General features: G+C 51.2%; 10 protein-coding genes across 10 annotated transcripts; 5 read left to right on the top strand and 5 right to left on the bottom strand.

The window, feature by feature from the left end:
- The first annotated feature begins 139 nt into the window (after positions 1 to 139).
- On the top strand, positions 140 to 2,082 carry BDZ99DRAFT_436536 (guanine deaminase). Its single transcript, XM_033717539.1, has 2 exons — positions 140 to 610; positions 750 to 2,082. The coding sequence occupies exons 1-2, from the start codon at positions 385 to 387 to the stop codon at positions 1,907 to 1,909; spliced, it is 1,386 nt and encodes a 461-aa protein (XP_033580886.1). The 5' UTR covers positions 140 to 384; the 3' UTR covers positions 1,910 to 2,082.
- A 342-nt stretch (positions 2,083 to 2,424) lies between these two features.
- BDZ99DRAFT_459668 (nuclear transport factor 2) lies at positions 2,425 to 3,455 on the bottom strand. Its single transcript, XM_033719214.1, has 6 exons — positions 3,378 to 3,455; positions 3,291 to 3,311; positions 3,126 to 3,190; positions 2,997 to 3,068; positions 2,836 to 2,937; positions 2,425 to 2,777 (listed from the first exon to the last, which is right to left on the bottom strand). The coding sequence occupies exons 1-6, from the start codon at positions 3,388 to 3,390 to the stop codon at positions 2,664 to 2,666; spliced, it is 387 nt and encodes a 128-aa protein (XP_033580885.1). The 5' UTR covers positions 3,391 to 3,455; the 3' UTR covers positions 2,425 to 2,663.
- A 435-nt stretch (positions 3,456 to 3,890) lies between these two features.
- On the bottom strand, positions 3,891 to 5,509 carry BDZ99DRAFT_459667 (dihydroflavonol-4-reductase). Its single transcript, XM_033719213.1, has 4 exons — positions 5,345 to 5,509; positions 5,084 to 5,297; positions 4,719 to 5,036; positions 3,891 to 4,668 (listed from the first exon to the last, which is right to left on the bottom strand). Exons 1-4 carry the CDS (start codon positions 5,416 to 5,418, stop codon positions 4,255 to 4,257), a joined length of 1,020 nt encoding a protein of 339 aa, XP_033580884.1. The 5' UTR covers positions 5,419 to 5,509; the 3' UTR covers positions 3,891 to 4,254.
- Positions 5,510 to 6,195: 686 nt separating this feature from the next.
- Positions 6,196 to 7,781, top strand: BDZ99DRAFT_436529 (uncharacterized protein). Its single transcript, XM_033717538.1, has 3 exons — positions 6,196 to 6,500; positions 6,559 to 7,204; positions 7,264 to 7,781. The coding sequence occupies exons 1-3, from the start codon at positions 6,457 to 6,459 to the stop codon at positions 7,660 to 7,662; spliced, it is 1,089 nt and encodes a 362-aa protein (XP_033580883.1). The 5' UTR covers positions 6,196 to 6,456; the 3' UTR covers positions 7,663 to 7,781.
- Positions 7,782 to 9,226: 1,445 nt separating this feature from the next.
- Positions 9,227 to 10,343, top strand: BDZ99DRAFT_567632 (uncharacterized protein; the record flags this gene model as incomplete). Its single annotated transcript, XM_033727706.1, has 3 exons — positions 9,227 to 9,237; positions 9,291 to 9,567; positions 9,631 to 10,343. The coding sequence occupies 3 exons, from the start codon at positions 9,227 to 9,229 to the stop codon at positions 10,024 to 10,026; spliced, it is 684 nt and encodes a 227-aa protein (XP_033580882.1). The 3' UTR covers positions 10,027 to 10,343.
- A 158-nt stretch (positions 10,344 to 10,501) lies between these two features.
- On the bottom strand, positions 10,502 to 11,885 carry BDZ99DRAFT_495514 (NAD-P-binding protein; the record flags this gene model as incomplete). The annotated part of the gene is made up of 2 exons (XM_033723375.1): positions 10,502 to 11,597; positions 11,657 to 11,885. The coding sequence occupies 2 exons, from the start codon at positions 11,883 to 11,885 to the stop codon at positions 10,645 to 10,647; spliced, it is 1,182 nt and encodes a 393-aa protein (XP_033580881.1). The 3' UTR covers positions 10,502 to 10,644.
- Positions 11,886 to 12,701: 816 nt separating this feature from the next.
- On the top strand, positions 12,702 to 14,176 carry BDZ99DRAFT_227393 (uncharacterized protein). Its single transcript, XM_033713485.1, has 5 exons — positions 12,702 to 12,943; positions 12,999 to 13,281; positions 13,344 to 13,382; positions 13,431 to 13,461; positions 13,516 to 14,176. Exons 1-5 carry the CDS (start codon positions 12,900 to 12,902, stop codon positions 13,824 to 13,826), a joined length of 708 nt encoding a protein of 235 aa, XP_033580880.1. The 5' UTR covers positions 12,702 to 12,899; the 3' UTR covers positions 13,827 to 14,176.
- A 167-nt stretch (positions 14,177 to 14,343) lies between these two features.
- BDZ99DRAFT_459664 (NAD(P)-binding protein) lies at positions 14,344 to 15,283 on the bottom strand. The gene has a single exon (XM_033719212.1). The coding sequence runs from the start codon at positions 15,135 to 15,137 to the stop codon at positions 14,589 to 14,591; it is 549 nt and encodes a 182-aa protein (XP_033580879.1). The 5' UTR covers positions 15,138 to 15,283; the 3' UTR covers positions 14,344 to 14,588.
- A 356-nt stretch (positions 15,284 to 15,639) lies between these two features.
- Positions 15,640 to 16,866, top strand: BDZ99DRAFT_379935 (uncharacterized protein; the record flags this gene model as incomplete). The annotated part of the gene is made up of 2 exons (XM_033715171.1): positions 15,640 to 15,816; positions 15,892 to 16,866. 2 exons carry the CDS (start codon positions 15,640 to 15,642, stop codon positions 16,864 to 16,866), a joined length of 1,152 nt encoding a protein of 383 aa, XP_033580878.1.
- An 89-nt stretch (positions 16,867 to 16,955) lies between these two features.
- On the bottom strand, positions 16,956 to 18,525 carry BDZ99DRAFT_380823 (putative MFS multidrug transporter; the record flags this gene model as incomplete). The annotated part of the gene is made up of 2 exons (XM_033715206.1): positions 16,956 to 17,582; positions 17,647 to 18,525. The coding sequence occupies 2 exons, from the start codon at positions 18,523 to 18,525 to the stop codon at positions 16,956 to 16,958; spliced, it is 1,506 nt and encodes a 501-aa protein (XP_033580877.1).
- Positions 18,526 to 18,794: the final 269 nt, after the last annotated feature.

Genomic DNA, 18,794 nt, shown 5'->3' with positions numbered 1-18,794 from the left:
CGGAAACCGGTCCGTGTCGACTTGCCCGATGCGCTTAACGCCCACAGATCTGATTCGCTAAGCACGCGGCGGCGTTGCTTTTACCAACTTCAACCACACTTGATAAAGAACCACCATGTCCCTGATCTGAATCTAACATCTATGCTTTCTCCTTATCCTTGACGACGATCTTGTTGCTTGGGCTCCCAGAACCAGAAATATTTTATGAGAATACGATCTGTTATTTTTCACTTCTCGCTGTGGAACCAGTTGACGACGGCGGACGGCTTGTCGTACACACAATTCCTTATCAATATCTAGCCCTCAACTTTCATATTTCAGCTATCTTGATACCCTATCTTCAACTCACATATCTCTCTTCTTCTACCGTTCTTTCTGGTCGTCATGGCTCCGTCTCTCGAGAAAACCATCTACATTGGCCCATTTGTGCACAGCAAGAGTCTCGCTGAGCTGGAGATCTGCACAAAGGGTGCGATCGGCGTGGACGAGAAGGGCGTTATAGCATTCGTCGAACGGGACGATGTCGAGGGCGTCAGCAAGAAGGAGGGTTGGGAGAGTGCAAAAGTGGTAGAGGTGAAGGACAACGGATTTTTCTTCCCGGGATTTATAGGTAAGGTTTTACATCTCATACTCCATCTTTACGGACGTCATCTCCACTCTCTATATGCCTCTCCATATCCACCCCTCGACACATGAGACCACCAAACCCATCCCCTCAACCATCCCAAACACCCCCCTAACACACCCAGACACCCACATCCACGCCTCCCAATACCCCAACGCCGGCATCTTTGGCAAATCCACCCTCCTCGACTGGCTCAACACCTACACCTTCCCCCTCGAATCCTCCCTCTCCGCCCTACCCCGCGCGACCACCGTCTACACGCGCGCCGTCTCCCGCACCCTCTCCCACGGCACCACCACAGCCGCCTACTACGCCACCGTCCACGTGCCCGCCACCAACCTCCTCGCCGACATCTGCCTCGCCAAAGGCCAGCGCGCTCTCATCGGCCGCGTCTGCATGAACTCCACCCTCAGCCCGGACTACTACCGCGACGCCAGCGTCGCCGCCGCCATCGCCGCGTCCCGCGAATGCGTCGAGTACTGCCGCCGCATCGACCCCTCGGGCGAGCTCGTGGCGCCCATCATCACGCCACGCTTCGCGCCGTCGTGCACGGAAGAGTGCCTGCACGCCCTCGGCGCGCTGCAGAAAGAGACCGGCGCCTACGCCCAAACCCACATCTCGGAGAACGCGCCCGAGATCGCGTTGGTCAACGAGCTCTTCCCGACCCACAAGGGCTACGCGGACGTCTACGACAAAGCCGGGCTGCTGAACCCCAAGATGATCCTCGCGCACGCGGTGCACCTGACTGCGAAGGAGAAGGAGCTGGTGGCGGCGAGGGATGCGAAGATCTCGCATTGCCCCGCTAGCAATACCGCGCTGACGTCTGGCTGTGCGCCTGTGCGCGACCTGCTCGACCGCGGCATCACCGTCGGCCTGGGCACGGATGTGTCGGGGGGTTTCTCGCCGAGCATTCTGGAGATGGCGCGGCAGGCGATTTGGGTCAGTCGGCATGTGGCGATGCATGAGGGGGACCATGCCAAGCTCTCGGTCGAGGAAGTGCTGTACCTCGCGACGCGGGGCGGGGCGAAGGTGGTGGGGCTGGAGGAGAAGGTGGGCGCGTTTGAGGTGGGGATGGAGTGGGATGCGCAGATGGTGGCGTTGGAGAGCGTGCCCGAGGGCGGGGAGAGGCATGAGGATGGGTTTGTGGAGGGGGTGGATGTGTTTGGATGGGAGGCGTGGGAGGATCGCGTCGCGAAATGGTTGTTTGGGGGTGATGATAGATGTACGGTTGCGGTTTGGGTGAGGGGCAGGTTGGTACACTCGACGGGGAGGTATAGGGGGTAGAGTGAGGTCGGGAGTGCGGTGGTATGTTAGAGTTGGATACCTAGGTTTTGTGTTTATGTAGGCGTTTCATAGATGCTAGACGCGTTGGTTTCGACTTTATGGTGCTAATGGGCATATTCTCTAGAGTATAGCCAGTTGCATCCATTTCAAATGCAATAACTCTTAACTACCAGTCTAAATCCGTTGAGTCTTGGGGCTTCAAAGTTTTTCAAGCAGCAAGACGGCCCCCTGAGAGTATTTTGAGCGGATTCTGATTTAGGGACAACGTCGAAAGCGATGCGATTTGTGTCTAAAACCAGGAACGTAACATCTACGATCTGAGAATCGGGCGCGAAACTGATAGGGGCTGGAAGGTTGAAGGTTGGCCGAAGGGTGCTTCGATTGGGGGGAGGCTGGTGATGGCAGTTGGTGAGGCCAGTCTGATTCTTGCCCTGATTCCACCCTGATTCCCGACTGTTTCCAAATCTCTTTCTCTGAACAGTGTTGGTTCACTTCAACGTTGAGGGGCGAAATATGGTTGAATCTGAGTATTTATTCTGTGATGTGCCTCTTTAAAGGAAATCCTGCCGCTGTAAAGACTCCCATCCGACAGCCTCTCCTTCAAGCCAACAAGGCTGGAGAAATTACGGCTTCATGCACGCCTATTCACTCCTCCCGCCCAAAATCACTCCGGCCACACCCTTATTCCTGCCCGCCCTTGCTCTCGTATGCTTATGCTCTTGTCGTGTCGTCGCTATGAAGGTTGATCGTTTATTTAGGCGGCTGGGTAGACCAGTCTGAACACATCGTTGAAGACGTAGAAAGTGCCGGCTTCGGGGCGAAGCTGGAAAGTCTGCGTGAAGCTCATCGGTCGCTCCGATCCCTCGACCTAGTCACAGTTAGATATCGCCCCGGTATTTCAGCTTGTGCCTCTTGTATTCGCGTACCAGTAATGCGCCTGTGACTAAGACTAGGATACCACCTTCTTCGCTAGAGGGTTGCGCATCCAGGGTGTCGGTGCGATGTTGGACTGATGTGAAGGGAAGGCTCTGTTGTTCGCGTTAGATTATGCAGCGTGGGTCGGCGCGTACGAGGGAGGAATATGTACTTGGAGTTTCTCGAGGATTGCGTCTGCACCTTGCGCTGGGGTGCCCTCGAAGGTGAGCATGGATTGATGGCGCTGTAAAACACTTGTCAATATGTGAGAGTAAGGCCATGCGTATTGTTAGAAACATACGTAGAGAGCCCCGAGATTTCCTCGGTTGGTATCGAACTGCTCATAGTAGAACTTGACGAATTGCTCTAGAACTGGATGTCAGACTTGGCGCGATATTGTACAACCACAATAGTAGGTCCGCTGAATAGAGGTGTGCGTGTCGAGACAACTGGGGAAATCACTTACGAGCAATGTTCGCGAAGTCCACTGTATATCTGATTAGCTATTGCGCGATGAGGGGTCGTCCAGAGCGCGAATCCGGCGTAAACACACCTGCTCCAGCCATGGCGAGTGTCGAGGAGTTGAGACTTGGGGAGGTAGGTGGTGGATGGCACTGGTAAGGGGGAGGAGCCGGCTACAAACACAGGCACAGGCAGATGTGGCAGACGCAGAATGGTGTTGGAGCTTCTCCTGCGGCCTGGTGGGGTTTTGAAGATGCCGCTAAAATTGATCGGAGTCCTTGGCATTTATAGGCAGAAATTCAAATTTCGGCTCGCCTTCTCTCGACATCAGCGCCTCTGTGAATCGCGCTTCCTCCAAATGCGTTAACACTCAGCATACAGTATCACTATTAAAGGTCAGTCACCTTGTCTTACATAGCCTGTCCCATTCAAATGATGATTACCTTCTTCTTCTATTTGTCCTAGATCATCGATGACGATCAAACACAACAAGCTCAACAGTCTGATACGAACTATGTCACCGAAATTCATGCATCTTGCCTTTTCTGATGTGTAACTGACAATTCAATTGTAGAATATATATCTTTCCCAGGCATCTGTCCCACCTAAGACTCGAATGATATCTCAAACATATTTTGCTCTAAGCAATACCTCTCGCAGCTATCAGGTGGCGGTATAAGTCAAAACCAGGGACACCGCGTCATGGCATGAAAGTCATGCCAGATTCATAGATGGCTGCTTGCGCAAATACAATCTGTTACTCGACCTAGAGTCACCGCCCCAAACTCGCAACCCAATGTTGGAATCATGGTCTTGGCTGCTGCTCACAAGCTCGTAACAGTGAACGCAACTTAAGGCAGAGGTATCATTCTCAACATGGTAATTCTAACTGCCGTCTAGAATCTAGGACACAAAGTCTATGAACACAACTTCCGCACCTGATCAAACTCCCTTGCCTCCAAAATACTCTACAGACCAACCGACTGCAACGACTTGACACAATCCACAATCGACTGCTCCAACGGGATGTACTTCAGACCCAACACCTCGATCGACCTCGAATTATCCGCTGTGAATGGCCCAGCCTCACCATAATCACCGCCCGGCGTGCTTTCTGTGGGCAGGTCTTTGTACTGCGGGAAATGCTTCCTTATGATTTGGCAGATTTGCTTGTTGTTGTAGGTGCCCTGGGTAGTGAAGAAACGCTTTCCAACAGCCTCTGGTTTTTCGAATGCCGCGACGTGAGCTTTCGCGACGTCTCGAACATCAACCCATAGGGTAACACCGCTATCGGGTATCTCGTCCTTGAACTTGCCTAGCGCGGCGTCTCGTATGCGTTGGTTGGACGTATTTAGGTTGTCAAGATCCTGAAGTTGATGGATCTAGAGAAATTAGCAATTGTGCTGATGTGGAGAGTTTGAGAGGACCATACAATCGGTCCGAACACCATTGGCGGGTTCACAGTCGATAGAGTGAAGCCTGGCTTCTCGTCCTCGACGTATTTCCAGGCCGCCTTCTCTGCGAACGTCTTGCTTGCTCGATATCCCAATGAGACGCTGCCCTTGATATCATCCAAGGTCATTGGGTTCCAATCAGCCTCAGAGTATGTATGTCCCGGCCATGCCATCTTCTCTGGGTTTATTATAGCTGCGAAGGAGGATGTTATGACGACATGCTTGATCGTGGGAGCGTTCTTTTTGATCGCGCGTAGGATTCCCGTCGTACCGATGACCGCAGGATCAATGAGTTGCTAAAGCCCATCAGCTTGCGCTTGTAATTTCGTTTCACTGCACATACCTTTTGAATGTCGGTGACGTTGAAGTGGAACGGACTCGCTGTGTGGAGGACTACTTCAAATGGAGGCGTGGATACGACGGCTTCGTCGAATGCGCCTTCGACCGCGATATCGGGGACTATGGCAAAGTCTAGCTTGTCTTTTCCTACGTCTGGGTAGATCTTCTTGATCCTGTCGATTTTGTCCTGACTCCGGACTGTGGTGACGACGGAGTGGCTAGGCTGTCAGCGGATTGAAGAAGCACTGTCTTGAATTGCTCTTACCCATTCTTCAGTAGCACGTCGAGCGTGTGGGCAGCAATGAAGCCGCTTCCGCCTGTGAGCAATACACGAGTCATTATCCTTTGGTTTTCTTGTATAATTAGTTTCTGAGAAGTTGAGAAACAACCCAAATGTTCAGAAGGAAGATATTTCTGTTAAGACTTGACTTCTAGGGATACTGCTGGTATTTATGCCAACGAGCTTTCACCCCGCAGTGGGGCATGGCGGGCATTTATCCTAGAATGGCGCGTAAATATCCGGCATGTGTTCAAGGCACACCGCGGAAATAACCCGGGAGCTTATGTCAAGTCGTAATAACGAATATCTACACTTTAAGTCCGTGTCTGAGTAGAAAGTAGGTAATGTTAAGGAGTTTATTTACCTCCGTCACTCTATTGCCGATCTTGCAAGCGTATGGAACGGTTTATTGCCGATCAAAAGCCGACAAAGCAATGCAGATAAGCAAATTAGTTCGTTTGAGTTGCTGATTTGAACCTTTCGAGATAAACAATCTTGTGCAACTCCTACCACAGGTAGTTAGTGGGGGTAGAATATCCGAGAACTCTTGAGGCAAAATCCGAAGATAGCCATTGAACTTTTAGAATCGATTGCGCATACCTACTTCGTAGGGTCTCCGAGCTTTTGGCCTATACATCGAACTTCGGCACTACTAATGTTTACTAACAATGTCACACTGCTCGTCAGCATAAACGTCCTGATCAGGATCCGGGAATCGCCAATCGTCCCGGTGGTGTGGTCACGATACTTCTGCCAATCACATTCATCGATCGAAATGGTACGGCATAGAAGAATGCATGTCAGCAGCACCGCCGTACGACACATCAACAAGAGCCGAGAAGCAACTTTTATAGACGTCTAGAATGCAAGCAAATGTGGTTGATGAATGAAAAAAGGTCCACTAAGCCCTAATAGGATAAGTCAGGGGCCCTGTACCATGGTTTCAAAGGCCCGTTCCTTATCCTCACGACCTCTCGTTATCCGACACCTGTTCTCCAAAGCTCTCCGTTCCTCGAGCAGTGCACTGTCTTACAGACTACTCCAATATCTTCTGAAGCCCCCCTAGAGTTCTCTTGAGCTCAACTAGGTCCTGAAGCATGAACGGTGTCGCCGTTCCGCGGGATCATCAATCCCAAGCTCCGTAGGCTCATCTGTCTCAATGTTCAATGGCCATAATGCTAACGATCCGCTCTTAGCAGACGAAATCCTGCTCAGCGGTGCCACGAATGTCGAAGAGACTTCCGCCATGAGAGACACCTGAGGCAGCATCTAGAGAACTCCCCCCGGCATCAATCCCAACCTATACCTATACACGATCACGACGCCAACGAACAGACCGACCCCGCACCTCTCGGAGACTCGGACGATTTCACAAAGATATACTCATGCACCAGGTGCAATGCAGTATTGACAGAGCCAGAATTCCGGGCTCATAGCTGCTCGGGTTCTGATTTGGATGACGACGTCAATTGGAACTTGAATGAGATGAGGCGTGATTGTCCAGAGTGTAATGAGGTTTTCCCCGACTTGCTCGACTTCATAGACCATATGGGATCGCGAGCATGCGAGAATATCTGCAATGGATGTTCTCATCATATTCCAAAAGTGGAGTGGAAGAAACATTGTCGCAAGAATCACGCTTGCTTCCATTGCCATTCTCACCATGATTCGCGCAAGCTATTGCTCAAGCACGTCCGGACTTGTAATAAGCGTACAATTGTCGATGCAGATGTTGCAAGGATAAGCAATATTCTCGAAGAAACCGTCCTCGAAAACCGGGAGGGACGGGATTTTGTGTGTCCCCATTGCTTAGAGATTCATATGAATAAGACCAATCTTCAACAGGTACGTGGCTTCCATTCCCACGAGAATGTTCATTTGTGAAAATAACACGTGATTTTCAGCATATCCTCACGCATTTACCCGTTGATGAGAAATGCTGGGGATGCGAGCGACTTTTCAGCACGATACCAGGAATCATCATACATCTGGAGTCCGGAGCCTGTCCGTCGGCTACCTGCAAAGAAGAACTGAACGGGTGGGCTGCTGAGGTGTTCCAGTGGCGAAACTTCATCGAGAAAGACTGGGTGAGACGTCTTCGAAACCGCGTCCCCGTTGCCCCAGGAGACCGACCATTCTACTGCGGCGGTTGCGACACCACGTTCAGCAGCCTCAGTGCGCTGTTTCAGCATTGTGCGAATGGCTCCTGTAGCCAGGGAATATCAGAAGGGCCATTGGAAAGGCTGTCGCATTGGCTCGTAACTCGGTTGAAGCAGTGTCAAAAAGACAGCAGCGAAACATAAAAATAGATCTAAATAACATTTAGAGCTTTCGCCGATTTTAGACACGCTTATTTCGTCACTTGAAGTGCTTTGATAGAGTTAGAAAAAGAATTGCAATATATGTAAGTCTTTCATCTTAGCTGGATGCTGACCTTGCCGGGGCACCCTAAACATTGCCCTCCCGCTGGTAAAAGGAATGTACAGTGTGGTGAAGTGAAGTATTCCGCTCGATTAGTTCCCCAGTGAAATACTTTGGAGTGACGCACTGAGTAAGGGTATATATATGGTGTAATTCTTGTAACCTCTAACTAATTCGAGCAGCAGGCCGGTCGGGCGCAGTGGTAATTGCCCTGCGCAAAACAGGTGTCCCCTTCCGGGACACCGCCCCCCAACGACAACCTGCAGGGACTGTGAGTTCAAATCCAGCCCTTGTCAGGAATTGATATCATGGCTATTTCCCGAAGAATCGTCTGAAAAGCCGCAGCGAGGAAATGTTAAGTCCATCATCACGGAGAAACGCCCGGGTTTCTACACTCTCCCCCGAGGAGGGAGGTGTTTTGCTCCTTGAATCGTTTTTTGCTCCACCTTATCTTAATACCGTGACGTAGATCTGTGTCCATCTACCTACTCGAGTTACCACCGCCCAAATTGGCTCTGCAAGGTACAGTGACAGGTCATAGGAATCCGTACACTCGTTTACCGCTGCATGAGGGGCCTCGTAGTGTTTTCAGCCTTCTGAGTGAGAGCGAAGCTCGCATTTTGGACAACTAGTAAAGTCGCGAGGCTACCCCAGACAGCGCCAACATGGTGTACACAGATAGGAAGTGTATTTGCTGCCTCCGGTTTCTGCTAGTAAGTCGGAGCCCCACAGACAACCGCAGGAAAGTGTACGGATATCTATGGCAAGGCACTGTATTAGGCCTGTGAAGATGAAAACGGGCTTTTTCCGTCTTCAAATCGCTTGCCATTCCTCCGAGAAACACTTGTGCTTCCGGCCGCATCGGGACAGCATCAATGAATTCATGTCCTTGTTCTGAATGCTCTCCCGGCCCTCTCAGAATGACCATGGTATATCCATACTCTTAACACATGCTCAGCACCGTCTGAGGTGCCCCGGGCCACCTGAGACGGTTCCAGGCAGCAGTCCTGTTGAAAAGACGACAACGCGCGATGGTCGAGGGCGACAACAGCCTACTCGTCACCGTCTGCGGTGTCCTCGTGAGGTTACTATCTCATCAAAATGGTGAGATTCAATTTAGCATCAAAATCTGAATCTGCCATGAGACATCATAAGCTGTGGCAGACCAGTGGCTTTCTGGCCGTCAACCGCGGCTATCGCGTTTCCTTTCGCTCAAGCCGGCCATCTCGTCTCCGAGTCTAAGTCTACCTCACCTCCTTCTGTCGCACTCTTCAAGACCAAGCTCACCTCTTCCGCTCACCTTCCCAAACCCAAACTCCCCTCCTCTACTCACCTCCATCGTGAAGCCTCTTTGCAGTGACGCCCGTTGCTGCGTCAGCTCGCCTCGTCCGCTGACTTCGACTCGTCGCATGAATTAGTCTCATTTGGCCTGGCCTGGGAGCAAAAATGACAAAACGGTAAGCACTCGAACAAATCCTCTACTGTAAGCCCCACTGACGGCATCAACCAGACACTGGTGCCGGCGCTGCGATAGAGGATTCGTCGACCTTGCCGCCATATCTCAACACCAACAGAATTCGGGCCGGCACAACATTTGCAACAAATGCTATTACGATGCGGAGGACTGGGAGGCACTCTTGAATCACTATCGGCGTCGGAGATGCTACGAAGTATGCGATGCCTGCAACATCGCCATCATCCCCGGACAGATGCGGCAGCATCTGAAGGACGAGTTTGCCTGCTTCACATGTAAGAAGCATTGCGGGAACGAGCACAACCTCGAGCAGGTGAGCAAAAGGCCACCACCTTAAGATAATTGCGTCGCGATACGTGTCCTAATTCTCTTCTAGCACAAAATCGTTCACGCGTCTGCCGACCACGAATGTTGGGCCTGTCCCCGGCAATTTCGAAGTCTGCCAGCAATGATACTACATCTAGAGGAAGGAAATTGCGAATCCGGTCTCAGTCACCTAGACCTCAACGAGTCTACAGCGATGAGTCGACAGTGGCCACTGATCATCGTACACGAGTGGCGTGATATTCTTCTTGCGCGACAGGACTTGAGCCAATATCGAGGAATGGCCTTCGTTTGCCCAGGTTGCGAGTTGACGTTCCGAAAACTCAGCGCCTTCTTTCAGCACGTTGCAAGTACATCCAAGTACGGCTGTGATGAATACCTCGACTCGAACGCCACCCGGAAGCTCACGGTGTTCCTCAAGAATCGCCATTACTCGACGTTAACGTGAGGAATTGGGTACATCCAGACAGTTCGAGGTTCAGAGACGGAGGGGAGAAGTCGAAAGTTTTGATCGAGCGAGCTTCATGCTGTGTAGACCGTTGTGTCTATCAGTCACATGTACGAACATGTAGGTTGGAGTGGTGACCAAGGGATCAGACTGAGCTTTGGCGTGGATGAGTTGATGAACAAAGTCGTTGATGACGACGTCTGAGAGATTCTACTGAGTTTGTCGATTGCTCACAATTGGAGACTCACGATTTCTCGAAATGGGTTGATACATTTCATGGTGTACTAGAGCTTATGAAGGCCCGAGTTCCACTCCCTACACCCCTTAACCCGTCGTGGCGCAGCGCTCGGACTTAGGATCAGGCTCCGTTGAACATAAAGTGACAGTGTGACACCGTTTGAGATGGCCCGCGAAGCTATTAGCCTTGTCAACATTTTCCTTTTCCGATATCTCATAACGTACTAGAGGACCTCAAGCGGTATTAGGCAAGTGTACAAAAAGCAAAGAGGGAGTGTATTGCTCAAGTAATTCGCTCCAGTTCCTATCCCTCGAAGCTTTCTATTGGTTGCATCCTTCTCGATATCGTAGAGCCAAGTACGACGGGTTAAGGGATACTTTTCAAAAACCGTTCTCTCTATACATGCCTTCAATCAACTCATGCGTTTTCAAGGCATACTCAAAGTCCGGATACCACACCCTCTTCTCGTTCTTCTCATCCACCCCAGCAGCAAACGCCTCATAAAGCCTCGCAATATTCCTCGCCGCCTCCGGTAGATGCCCAAAGTCATCCGTCCCAAGGTCCACCTCAACCACCGCGCCGTCCTCAGCTTTGCAAATCTCGACCTTGAAATCATTGCTGCCGATATTCGGAAAGATCGAGTCGTAGCTCGTTACGCGGACCTCCGCCTTGGAGCCAAAGATGCGCCAGTCGAACACAGGCAACCGGCTCTTATCTTTTCGCGGCGTTGCGCCAGGCGGGATGCCAGCGGCATCGTGTTGCTTGTAAGTAAGCACAGCGCCGGACTTCAGGATCGCGTCGAAGACGACCTGGTTGGGGACGGTGTTCTTGCGGCCTTTCTCAATCACTTCTCTAGTTGCGGGGTCGACGACGTCAACTTCTGGGTACTGGTTGACGAGGAGGGAGTGGTGGGTTGATATCTCGCCCAGCACAGCCTTGAGACACTCCAGCACATGCCCAAAGTCAATGGTGAACGGATTCCCTCCGGTCTTCTTATCTACGAAGTAGTCGATGAAACTGGGGATGGTGGGGCCGACGTAGTTGAGAGTCGTGATGGTGGTGCTACTGGTCACCCGCCCGAGCTCGCCGCCGTCGATCAAAGCCTTGATTTTCGTGGCTATGGGAGAGAAGGAGCCCTGGATGCCCACTACGTTCCTGACGTTGTGGGCTTTAGCCAAGTCGGTGAGTTCTTTGGCTATGGAGTAGTTTGCTTCGACCGGCCACTCAACGTAGACATCTTTGCCAGCCTTGATGCTAGGGATGAGGGAGCCGGCGTGGCGATCGACACGGATGCTGCTTACGACCAGGTCGATGTTGGGGTCGTTGGCGACCTCTAGTTTATGTCTTTAGTGTCTTATTATACAGCGAGGCGAGAGATTAAGAATTATATACCCTCAGGGGTCCCGTAAGCTTTCACCTTTTTGGGATCCAGACCATGCGCTTTTATCGATTTCGCGGCTCGCTCAGCCGAACTGTTCTGCAGAGCGACCAGCTCATATTTCGAGGAGTCTCGGAGATATGGCAGATGAGCATTCGCCGTCCAGTTCACGCCCGTTGGAGTGCCAGCGTATGGAGCATTGAGGCCTATGAGGGCCACGCGGATCTTTGGAGACGAAGCCATCTTGAAATCTAGAATGGATGAGCCTCGTTGTGTTCTATGATTAAGCCCTTTATATATGAAAGCATTTCCTCAAACATAACGCTTATAAATCTAACTGATCAGCGGATGAGATGGGGAGATGGTGAATTGCCTAGACTGGCATTTTGGGCAGTACGCCTTACCAATTGAAAGACGTGATTTGGTGGTGAGATTCCTCGCCCTCTCGCCCTCTCAAAGAAATTTCAATCTGGCTAAACGTCAAGAAATGGTTTATGAATCTTGAAACTCCGCGGCAATAGTTGCAGAGCGAACATCAGTACTCATTTACAGAAGGGCGTAATTTGGAGTGCCCAACTACACAGCGATACTCTATAAGGGAACAGAAGGAGTGATCTTCGGACTAGCCATATCCGGACTAGATCATATTTGCCCATCTAAATATACCTACTTTTGTAGGGTAGGTACGTATAAATCAGAATTATGAACTCATGTCTTACTTTTCTGAAAACACTGCTGTGGTTCAAGACCTCAAGACAAAGAGTTGAAATAAGCTCCAAAAAGCAAGCTTTAAGACAAATCGTGGTGAAAGAACGGAGCAAGCGCTTCCAGGCTATATACTCTGTGATCTAGTCCCTGTAAAAGGATGCGTGGTTCCTAGGTCAATTGACGTATGAAGGGAAAAATTGCGTGGTTGAAAGAAAAGTCCAGAGCATCTTCATCCAAAGATAAATACCCGCTTTTAGTGGCGGACCAGTGGTTTAATTCGCCAAGAACCCTGCCGAGGGTGACAGAAAAAGGCTACTTTTGTGCGGGGAAAGGCATTCCTCAATTCCTCTACAACACCATTCCTATCATCCTGTGCGGAGTCTAGATCGGTTGTATGTGCTCTTTCTTCCATCGGACCTGGGGCAGGAACACCTCCGCGCCGAGAAAGTGTGAACGATCACCCCCAAATCAGGGGATCTCTTGTTGACTTTGGTATCGCCCCTGAACGCGCGACGCGAACTCGTTCGCCGCCACGGTTCGATCTTCACCATGGGCTGTTATGGAGACCCCATCGAATGCTCCTACTATGACGAGTAAGTGCTCAGTATGACCTCAAGCTCAACGATGTAACCTAATTAAGTTCGTTAGATATAGCTGCAATCGGTGTAACAGAGAATTCAGAAGTGAAAATGCCGCGCGGCAACATGTGCAGAATTCTCCGAGACACCACCCTTGCGATGTCGGTAGTTGCAACTACGATGCAGATGGCCGAGAGGATCTTCTAGATCACTGGAGGCAAGAAGAATGTCGCATTGTGTGTGAAGGTTGCCAAAAGGGCATAATGCCACACTACTTCGATCAGCATTTAGCAGACGAATACGTCTGTGGTACATGCGATAGACATCATAACAGCTATAGTAACCTCGAGCATGTTAGTAGGACCCAGCAAGCTTGAATCATTGTGGGTACAACGGGAAAGCTGACGCGCAATAGCATAAGCTTGTTCATCTGCCGCTCACTCTGGAGTGCTGGGTAGGTATACAGTCTTGGTTATATATATCTTGCTGACTCGTTCCTTAGGGCTGCGAGCGGAAGTTCGCAACTATACCAGGTAAATTCCTACTGTCACCCTTAGGACGCTGTTTCTAATGATTTCTCTCACCAGCGATGATGATCCACCTCGAAAGCGGATCGTGCACCTCAGGAATCGATGAAATCGATTTGAATCAATCGGCTGCGATGTGCTTTCAGTGGAAACACTTTGTTCGCGAAGATCTGCGCGACGACCTTCTTCACCGGGTTGACCTCGATCAGGAGTATCAATTGTCCTATCCTTTCGAGTGTCCTGGATGTCACACAGGTTTCCGCTATATCAGTGGGCTGTTCATGCACGTCGCAAGCCCCTCCTGCAATGAAACGCTGGATGATTTTGCGATGGCGAAGCTTATCCGTTGGCTGAAGAATAGGCATGCTTAGAATTCAGAAGATCGGCGGATTGCCTGGAGATCAAAAAGCGTGCAAGAGAGGGAATGTGAGTTAAAGCTTGAGTATGGTTGAGCCAGCTCTGTATCTAGTATATGCGAGGTTCTGTGTAAACATTTCATTAAAGGAGGGATCAACCCAAGACGGACAGAAGACTTGTATGATGCAGTCGATCTTTAAGCTAAGTTACCGTGAGGTAGGGTTGTAAGTTTCAAACGCCCTCACACTCAACTATGGATTACCTTTCCCAGACTCCTATGCTCGCTTTACGTCTCTCAACCCGATAACCCCGATCCGGAGGAGATCCGGATTCTCCTCGAGAGCTACACGGTCGTTCTGAGCTAGCTCATTGACATCCCAGGACGTCATGACGTAACGCCCATGAAGGAAAGCTGCCTCCGGCGAGGCGGCCCAAACCGCAAAAGCACCCGGAAGATCAACTAGATTATCAAGGGAGTCAGTCTATGCATCCCTCCTTAGAAGACAGGTTTATCATGCAGCACTTACCGTCATCAAAGGGGAGCATGTCCTCGGTGATACCCGAGGAAATCCATCCATCGCCATATACCATCCCCGGGTGGTAACTGATGATCTGAGTCTTATCCTGTGGTATGCTATTGGCAAGGAGCTGAATAGCGAGGGTTCCGCTAAGCTTGGTAAGGCTATAAGCCGGACGAGCAATAACGATGGGATTCTGAAGCATGTGGATAGCCGCGGTCGTTACGTTGAGGAGGGACTAGAGTCGGCGCTGGTCAGCTAATTGTCACGAATCGTGGTAACGAGATCGAAGATACTCACTTTCTCGCTCTTGTCGTCCTGCTTGTAGAATCGCTCAGCGAATTGCAGCGGGCCCTTGACGTTGGCCTCCATCTGCGACCAAACCTCCTCTATACCAAGTTCAAAAAGCGGCTTCGTCTCACTAAACTTGGCTGCATTCAGGACAAGAACATTGACCGTTGTGCCCTGGGCCTTGAGATCATCCCAAAGAGCGTTGACCTCTGAGCTCTTAGTCATGTCGCAGCTGCGTACGATGATCTTCGTGGGAGACTTGACAGCCGTCGCCTCTCGCTCGAGTTCAGCGCCAGCTGCTTTCAGTACATCGGGCCGGCGGCCAACGATGATGACGGTGGCTGCGGACGCAAGTACGAAGTTTCGAGCAGTGGCTTTGCCGATTCCTGTACCGCCGCCGGTGATGAGGACATTCTTGCCAGCTTGGTTCAGCTCCTTGCGGGTTGGTGAGATGGCAGGATAGGGTGTTTTATGGATTGTGGGCGTGAAGTCGGTGATGGGTACTTCTAGGGCCATTTTGATATGGCTGTGGGCAAAAAAGGTTCAGAGTGCGTAGATCGGGTGGGATTCAAGGGAAGAATGAACGTAGAGCTTGAGAGTATCGGCTGATATGGAAGAAGAAGACCAAAGGACTATCTGCGAGTCTTTTATACGTTAAACACCCTCGATGAATGGTCCATGATTCAAAAATAGCCATTGTCAGCTCAACCATCCGATATGATCGCATGCTCACAAATCCAGCGGGCGCCTAAGTGCTAGAGCAGGAGCGGATGCGTGATGCCTTGGCATCCCGCCGTACGTTTGATGGTGTTTTGTCCATGTTGCGGTCTCAGGGGCCTGAATATGGAGACAGGCCAGCGGACGCTATCCCAATCAGGATAGCTCCCGCCATTGCGGGAGCGAGGGGCCGCGGACAGCGACGACTGCGCGGACATTTCGCTGACAAATGTGCAAGAGTGCACGCAAACTCCCGTGCATCAGGGCATTCACTGCGAACATGGACAGAGACCCAGATTAGATGGCTGCGGACTTGAAGGCGTGCAGCGGCTGCGCCAAAGCGAAAAGGAAGTGTGACAGGCAGACGCCCGCATGCCAGCGGTGTAGGGACAGAGGCTTCAACTGCACGTACCCGCCTCCAAAACCGAGCCACTTCGTTTTATTGGAACCGCCAACATCTCCCCTTGCCGATATCATTGTTGGGGAATGTACGAGCCTGCCAGTGCCCACTGGTGAGCTTCTGAGCGGTGGTATCAACGCAACGTTGCCGGAGCCGGTCGACCTCACAGTTTACTCTCCCCGTCGCGATGGTGCCTGGTCCTCCGTGCCCTGGTTTCTCTCGCCCGAGACATGGAGAATCGACCGTTTCCCAGTCCAGCTCACTACTGCACCTTGCAATAATGTGCTAAAGCGCCATATCAGATCGACCCAGGCCTGGCTCGAGCAGTGGGTTTCAACGGGCAGCAACCCATTCATCCACGCTCATCTGTACCTTACTCGATTCCCAAGCTGCGTTCAAATTGCCTATACCACGCTATCAGCCTACATTAACCGGACCGAAGCAAATACCGAGACAATCTTACGGATTGTGGAAGATCGGACTAATGAGCTGCTCCTAATGAACGGAGTTGCGTTTGATGATCTCGAGCAAGAAAGCAGCACTTCCTCGGGGCACCTCGAGATACTGGACCACCTCGCTCGCGTCCATGCTTTATTTGTGTACCAGACAATTAGTCTTTTCGACGGCGATATTCGGTCTCGTCACCTCGCGGAACCCCGCTGCAATCTCCTAAACCGCTGGGTCACGCAAATGGTCGACTGCGCTAGTCATAGTCTCTCGCAGCTATCCTTCGCGTTCAGCCCCCTCGACTTGATACCAAGTACTATTCCTGCACCGTTCGGTCCAAACACCGTCACGGAGAATCTGTGGCATTCGTGGATCCTGTCAGAGAGTGTACGGCGTACATGGTTGACGGCTACGGGAACGTATGCCGTGTTCCATGCGCTGCAGCAGGGCTGGACGCTTTGTCCAGGAGGCATTATGTTCACGAATAGTCAGGGGGTTTGGCAGGCCGAGACGGCTTCTGCGTGGCAAAAACTGTGCTCGCAGGGGGATGTCATGTTCATGCAAAGGTTCGATGCTGAGAGGCTTTTCAGTGACGCGAGTCCCTCAGATGTTGACGAGTTTGGGAAGAGGATGCTGGAGATAACATTTGGTCTTAAAAAGGTCGAGAGTTGGAAAGAATGAAGGCTTTCCAGTTTTCTCTTTGAAGTGGATTCGGCTTGTATCATTGATTGACGTAAAGTACCTCTCGTCATTTCTGGGATCCAATCACCTCATTTCGTAGGCGCAAACCTCGACCTCCGCCGCAACCGCTCCCCAAACCTGTAAAAGAGAAACGGCGCCGGCATACACGCCAGACAAAGAAATCCAATAAGAGTCGTAGCCCACTTGACACCCAGCGTTTTATACATTCTCGGAGCCGCAAGCGGAAGTCCAGCGGCCACCGCACTCCTGATACAGGTGTTTGCCGCTAGAGCACTCGCCGAAGACGACAGATAAATATCAATGACAAACACGATCCCATTGGAGAATATGAGCTGGATCCCCGCTCCGACGAAGAAAAGTGATATAACTTGAGGGACCCATGACACATCTTTGTCGGAGGTCCATGCTAGCCAGAAAAGCCCAGCGGGGAGGAATATGCTACCGAGCATGATAGGCGGGAGACGATCCTCTGGAAGAACGGACTTGCGCGCTAGAAATCGAGGGAGGTAGTACTTCTTCGAGTAGATGCTGAGGACTAGGCAGCCTGTCAAGATGCCGATGAGCAACGAGAGGAAAGGGAGGGACGAAATGGAGCGGGACCAGCCGCGAATCGCTACGAACGTATACGGGATTGCGAAGAAGGTAAGGTACATTGTGGCGTAGACAATAGAAATATAAATTGTCATTACCAAAAGCTGAAATGATAGGTTAGTGGATAACGAATGCAATGAAGGGTTCAACTGGTGTCGAGTAGCTTACCATCGGCTCAGTAACTAGCATTTTCATAGGCTTGCTTAGGAACTTCCGTATGAAGTCATCGAACGGGTTCTTTTTCAATTCAGTACCTAGCTCCCTGGTGCCGGCCTCGACATGGCTCTTATGGAGTTTCCTAGCCGCTTTTTCCTTCAACACAGGCGCATACGTCTCGGGCACAAGCAGGAATGCAGGTATACCGAACAGCCCGGCCATGATCAGCGTGATCCAAGCCGTCCACCTCCATCCAAGAGAGCTTTCGGTTATAAAAGACCCAATGATTGGTCCCAATGTCGGTCCAGCAAAGGCTGAGGCGCCATAGACAGCCGTTGCGGTTCCTCTTTCAGTTGGGCCCCAGAAATCCGCATACGTGGCGCTGACAATGACTATTGGTGCCGCAGAGAAGCATCCAGCGAGCCATCGACAAACAAGAATGGCGGGAAGATTGTTTGCGAGTGCGGTAGGTATCTGCATAATCGAGAACAGTAGATATCCGGTGAAAAGGGGTGGTTTGCGGCCCAGGACTTCGGATAATGGACCCCAAAGTAGTGGTCCAAGGGCAAAGCCGATTACATAAAGTGAGACACCGAGGAGGGTAATAGTCTCATTAGTATGAAACTCTATCGCGGTGACGGAAATGGAGGATGAGAAAACGGAGCTGTTAAATGTGGCCGTGAGGGTCAAATTGGCGAGCAGGACGGTGATCATCCATTTTTTCCAGACTGGGAATGCGAATGGGTCATCATACAGTATAGCCTCGGAAATGGTCACGGAGGGAGGAGAAGTTCCTGATTGTGGTTGAGCACCCTTCTCGTAATCGTCACTGGGGGTTCCCGCTTCGACGTCGTCGTACTTCTCGACCTCATCGCTTCGATCGATGTCCATGTAGCACCGGTAAGAATTGCGAGCTTGCAGAGGGTCGCTTTCAATTTTCTGTTTATCATTGGCGGGGTTGGTCTCTTTAATACTTGTAGGAGGTAGGGTATATCTGCCGAGGCGTGCTCAAAGCAGTTTAGATCTTCCCCACACGGTGCCCAGGTGTGCCGCTTCACCCGAAAGTCTGTCTCAACGACCACCATGTCAGCAGTCAGCAGTTGAAAAATGATATACAAGCCTCTGGTCAGTGACCGGGAACTGGGTGTCTCAGTACAGAG

Source organism: Mytilinidion resinicola (assembly GCF_010093595.1).
Source record: "Mytilinidion resinicola strain CBS 304.34 unplaced genomic scaffold BDZ99scaffold_4, whole genome shotgun sequence".
In the NCBI taxonomy this organism is placed as follows: Eukaryota; Fungi; Ascomycota; class Dothideomycetes; order Mytilinidiales; family Mytilinidiaceae; genus Mytilinidion; species Mytilinidion resinicola.
Note: the sequence above shows the minus strand (reverse complement) of the source record. Positions and strands in the feature narration are given on the sequence as shown.

Bases quoted from the DNA above. Each gene is read 5' to 3' on its own strand.
- BDZ99DRAFT_436536 (XM_033717539.1), top strand. From the start codon at position 385: ATGGCTCCGTCTCTCGAGAAAACCATCTACATTGGCCCATTTGTGCAC. The intron at 611-749 runs GTAAGGTTTTAC...TAACACACCCAG, and splicing joins TTTCTTCCCGGGATTTATAG to ACACCCACATCCACGCCTCC.
- BDZ99DRAFT_459668 (XM_033719214.1), bottom strand. The intron at 2,938-2,996 runs GTACATATTCCT...CGCGAACAACAG, and splicing joins CAATCCTCGAGAAACTCCAA to AGCCTTCCCTTCACATCAGT. The intron at 2,778-2,835 runs GTACGCGAATAC...AACTGTGACTAG, and splicing joins TAGTCACAGGCGCATTACTG to GTCGAGGGATCGGAGCGACC.
- BDZ99DRAFT_459667 (XM_033719213.1), bottom strand. From the start codon at position 5,418: ATGACTCGTGTATTGCTCACAGGCGGAAGCGGCTTCATTGCTGCCCAC. The intron at 5,037-5,083 runs GTATGTGCAGTG...GATGGGCTTTAG, and splicing joins ACGTCACCGACATTCAAAAG to CAACTCATTGATCCTGCGGT. The intron at 4,669-4,718 runs GTATGGTCCTCT...TAATTTCTCTAG, and splicing joins CAATGGTGTTCGGACCGATT to ATCCATCAACTTCAGGATCT.
- BDZ99DRAFT_436529 (XM_033717538.1), top strand. From the start codon at position 6,457: ATGAACGGTGTCGCCGTTCCGCGGGATCATCAATCCCAAGCTCC. The intron at 6,501-6,558 runs GTAGGCTCATCT...CGCTCTTAGCAG, and splicing joins GATCATCAATCCCAAGCTCC to ACGAAATCCTGCTCAGCGGT. The intron at 7,205-7,263 runs GTACGTGGCTTC...CGTGATTTTCAG, and splicing joins ATAAGACCAATCTTCAACAG to CATATCCTCACGCATTTACC.
- BDZ99DRAFT_227393 (XM_033713485.1), top strand. From the start codon at position 12,900: ATGGGCTGTTATGGAGACCCCATCGAATGCTCCTACTATGACGA. The intron at 12,944-12,998 runs GTAAGTGCTCAG...TAAGTTCGTTAG, and splicing joins GAATGCTCCTACTATGACGA to ATATAGCTGCAATCGGTGTA. The intron at 13,462-13,515 runs GTAAATTCCTAC...TTCTCTCACCAG, and splicing joins GAAGTTCGCAACTATACCAG to CGATGATGATCCACCTCGAA.
- BDZ99DRAFT_459664 (XM_033719212.1), bottom strand. From the start codon at position 15,137: ATGGCCCTAGAAGTACCCATCACCGACTTCACGCCCACAATCCATAAA.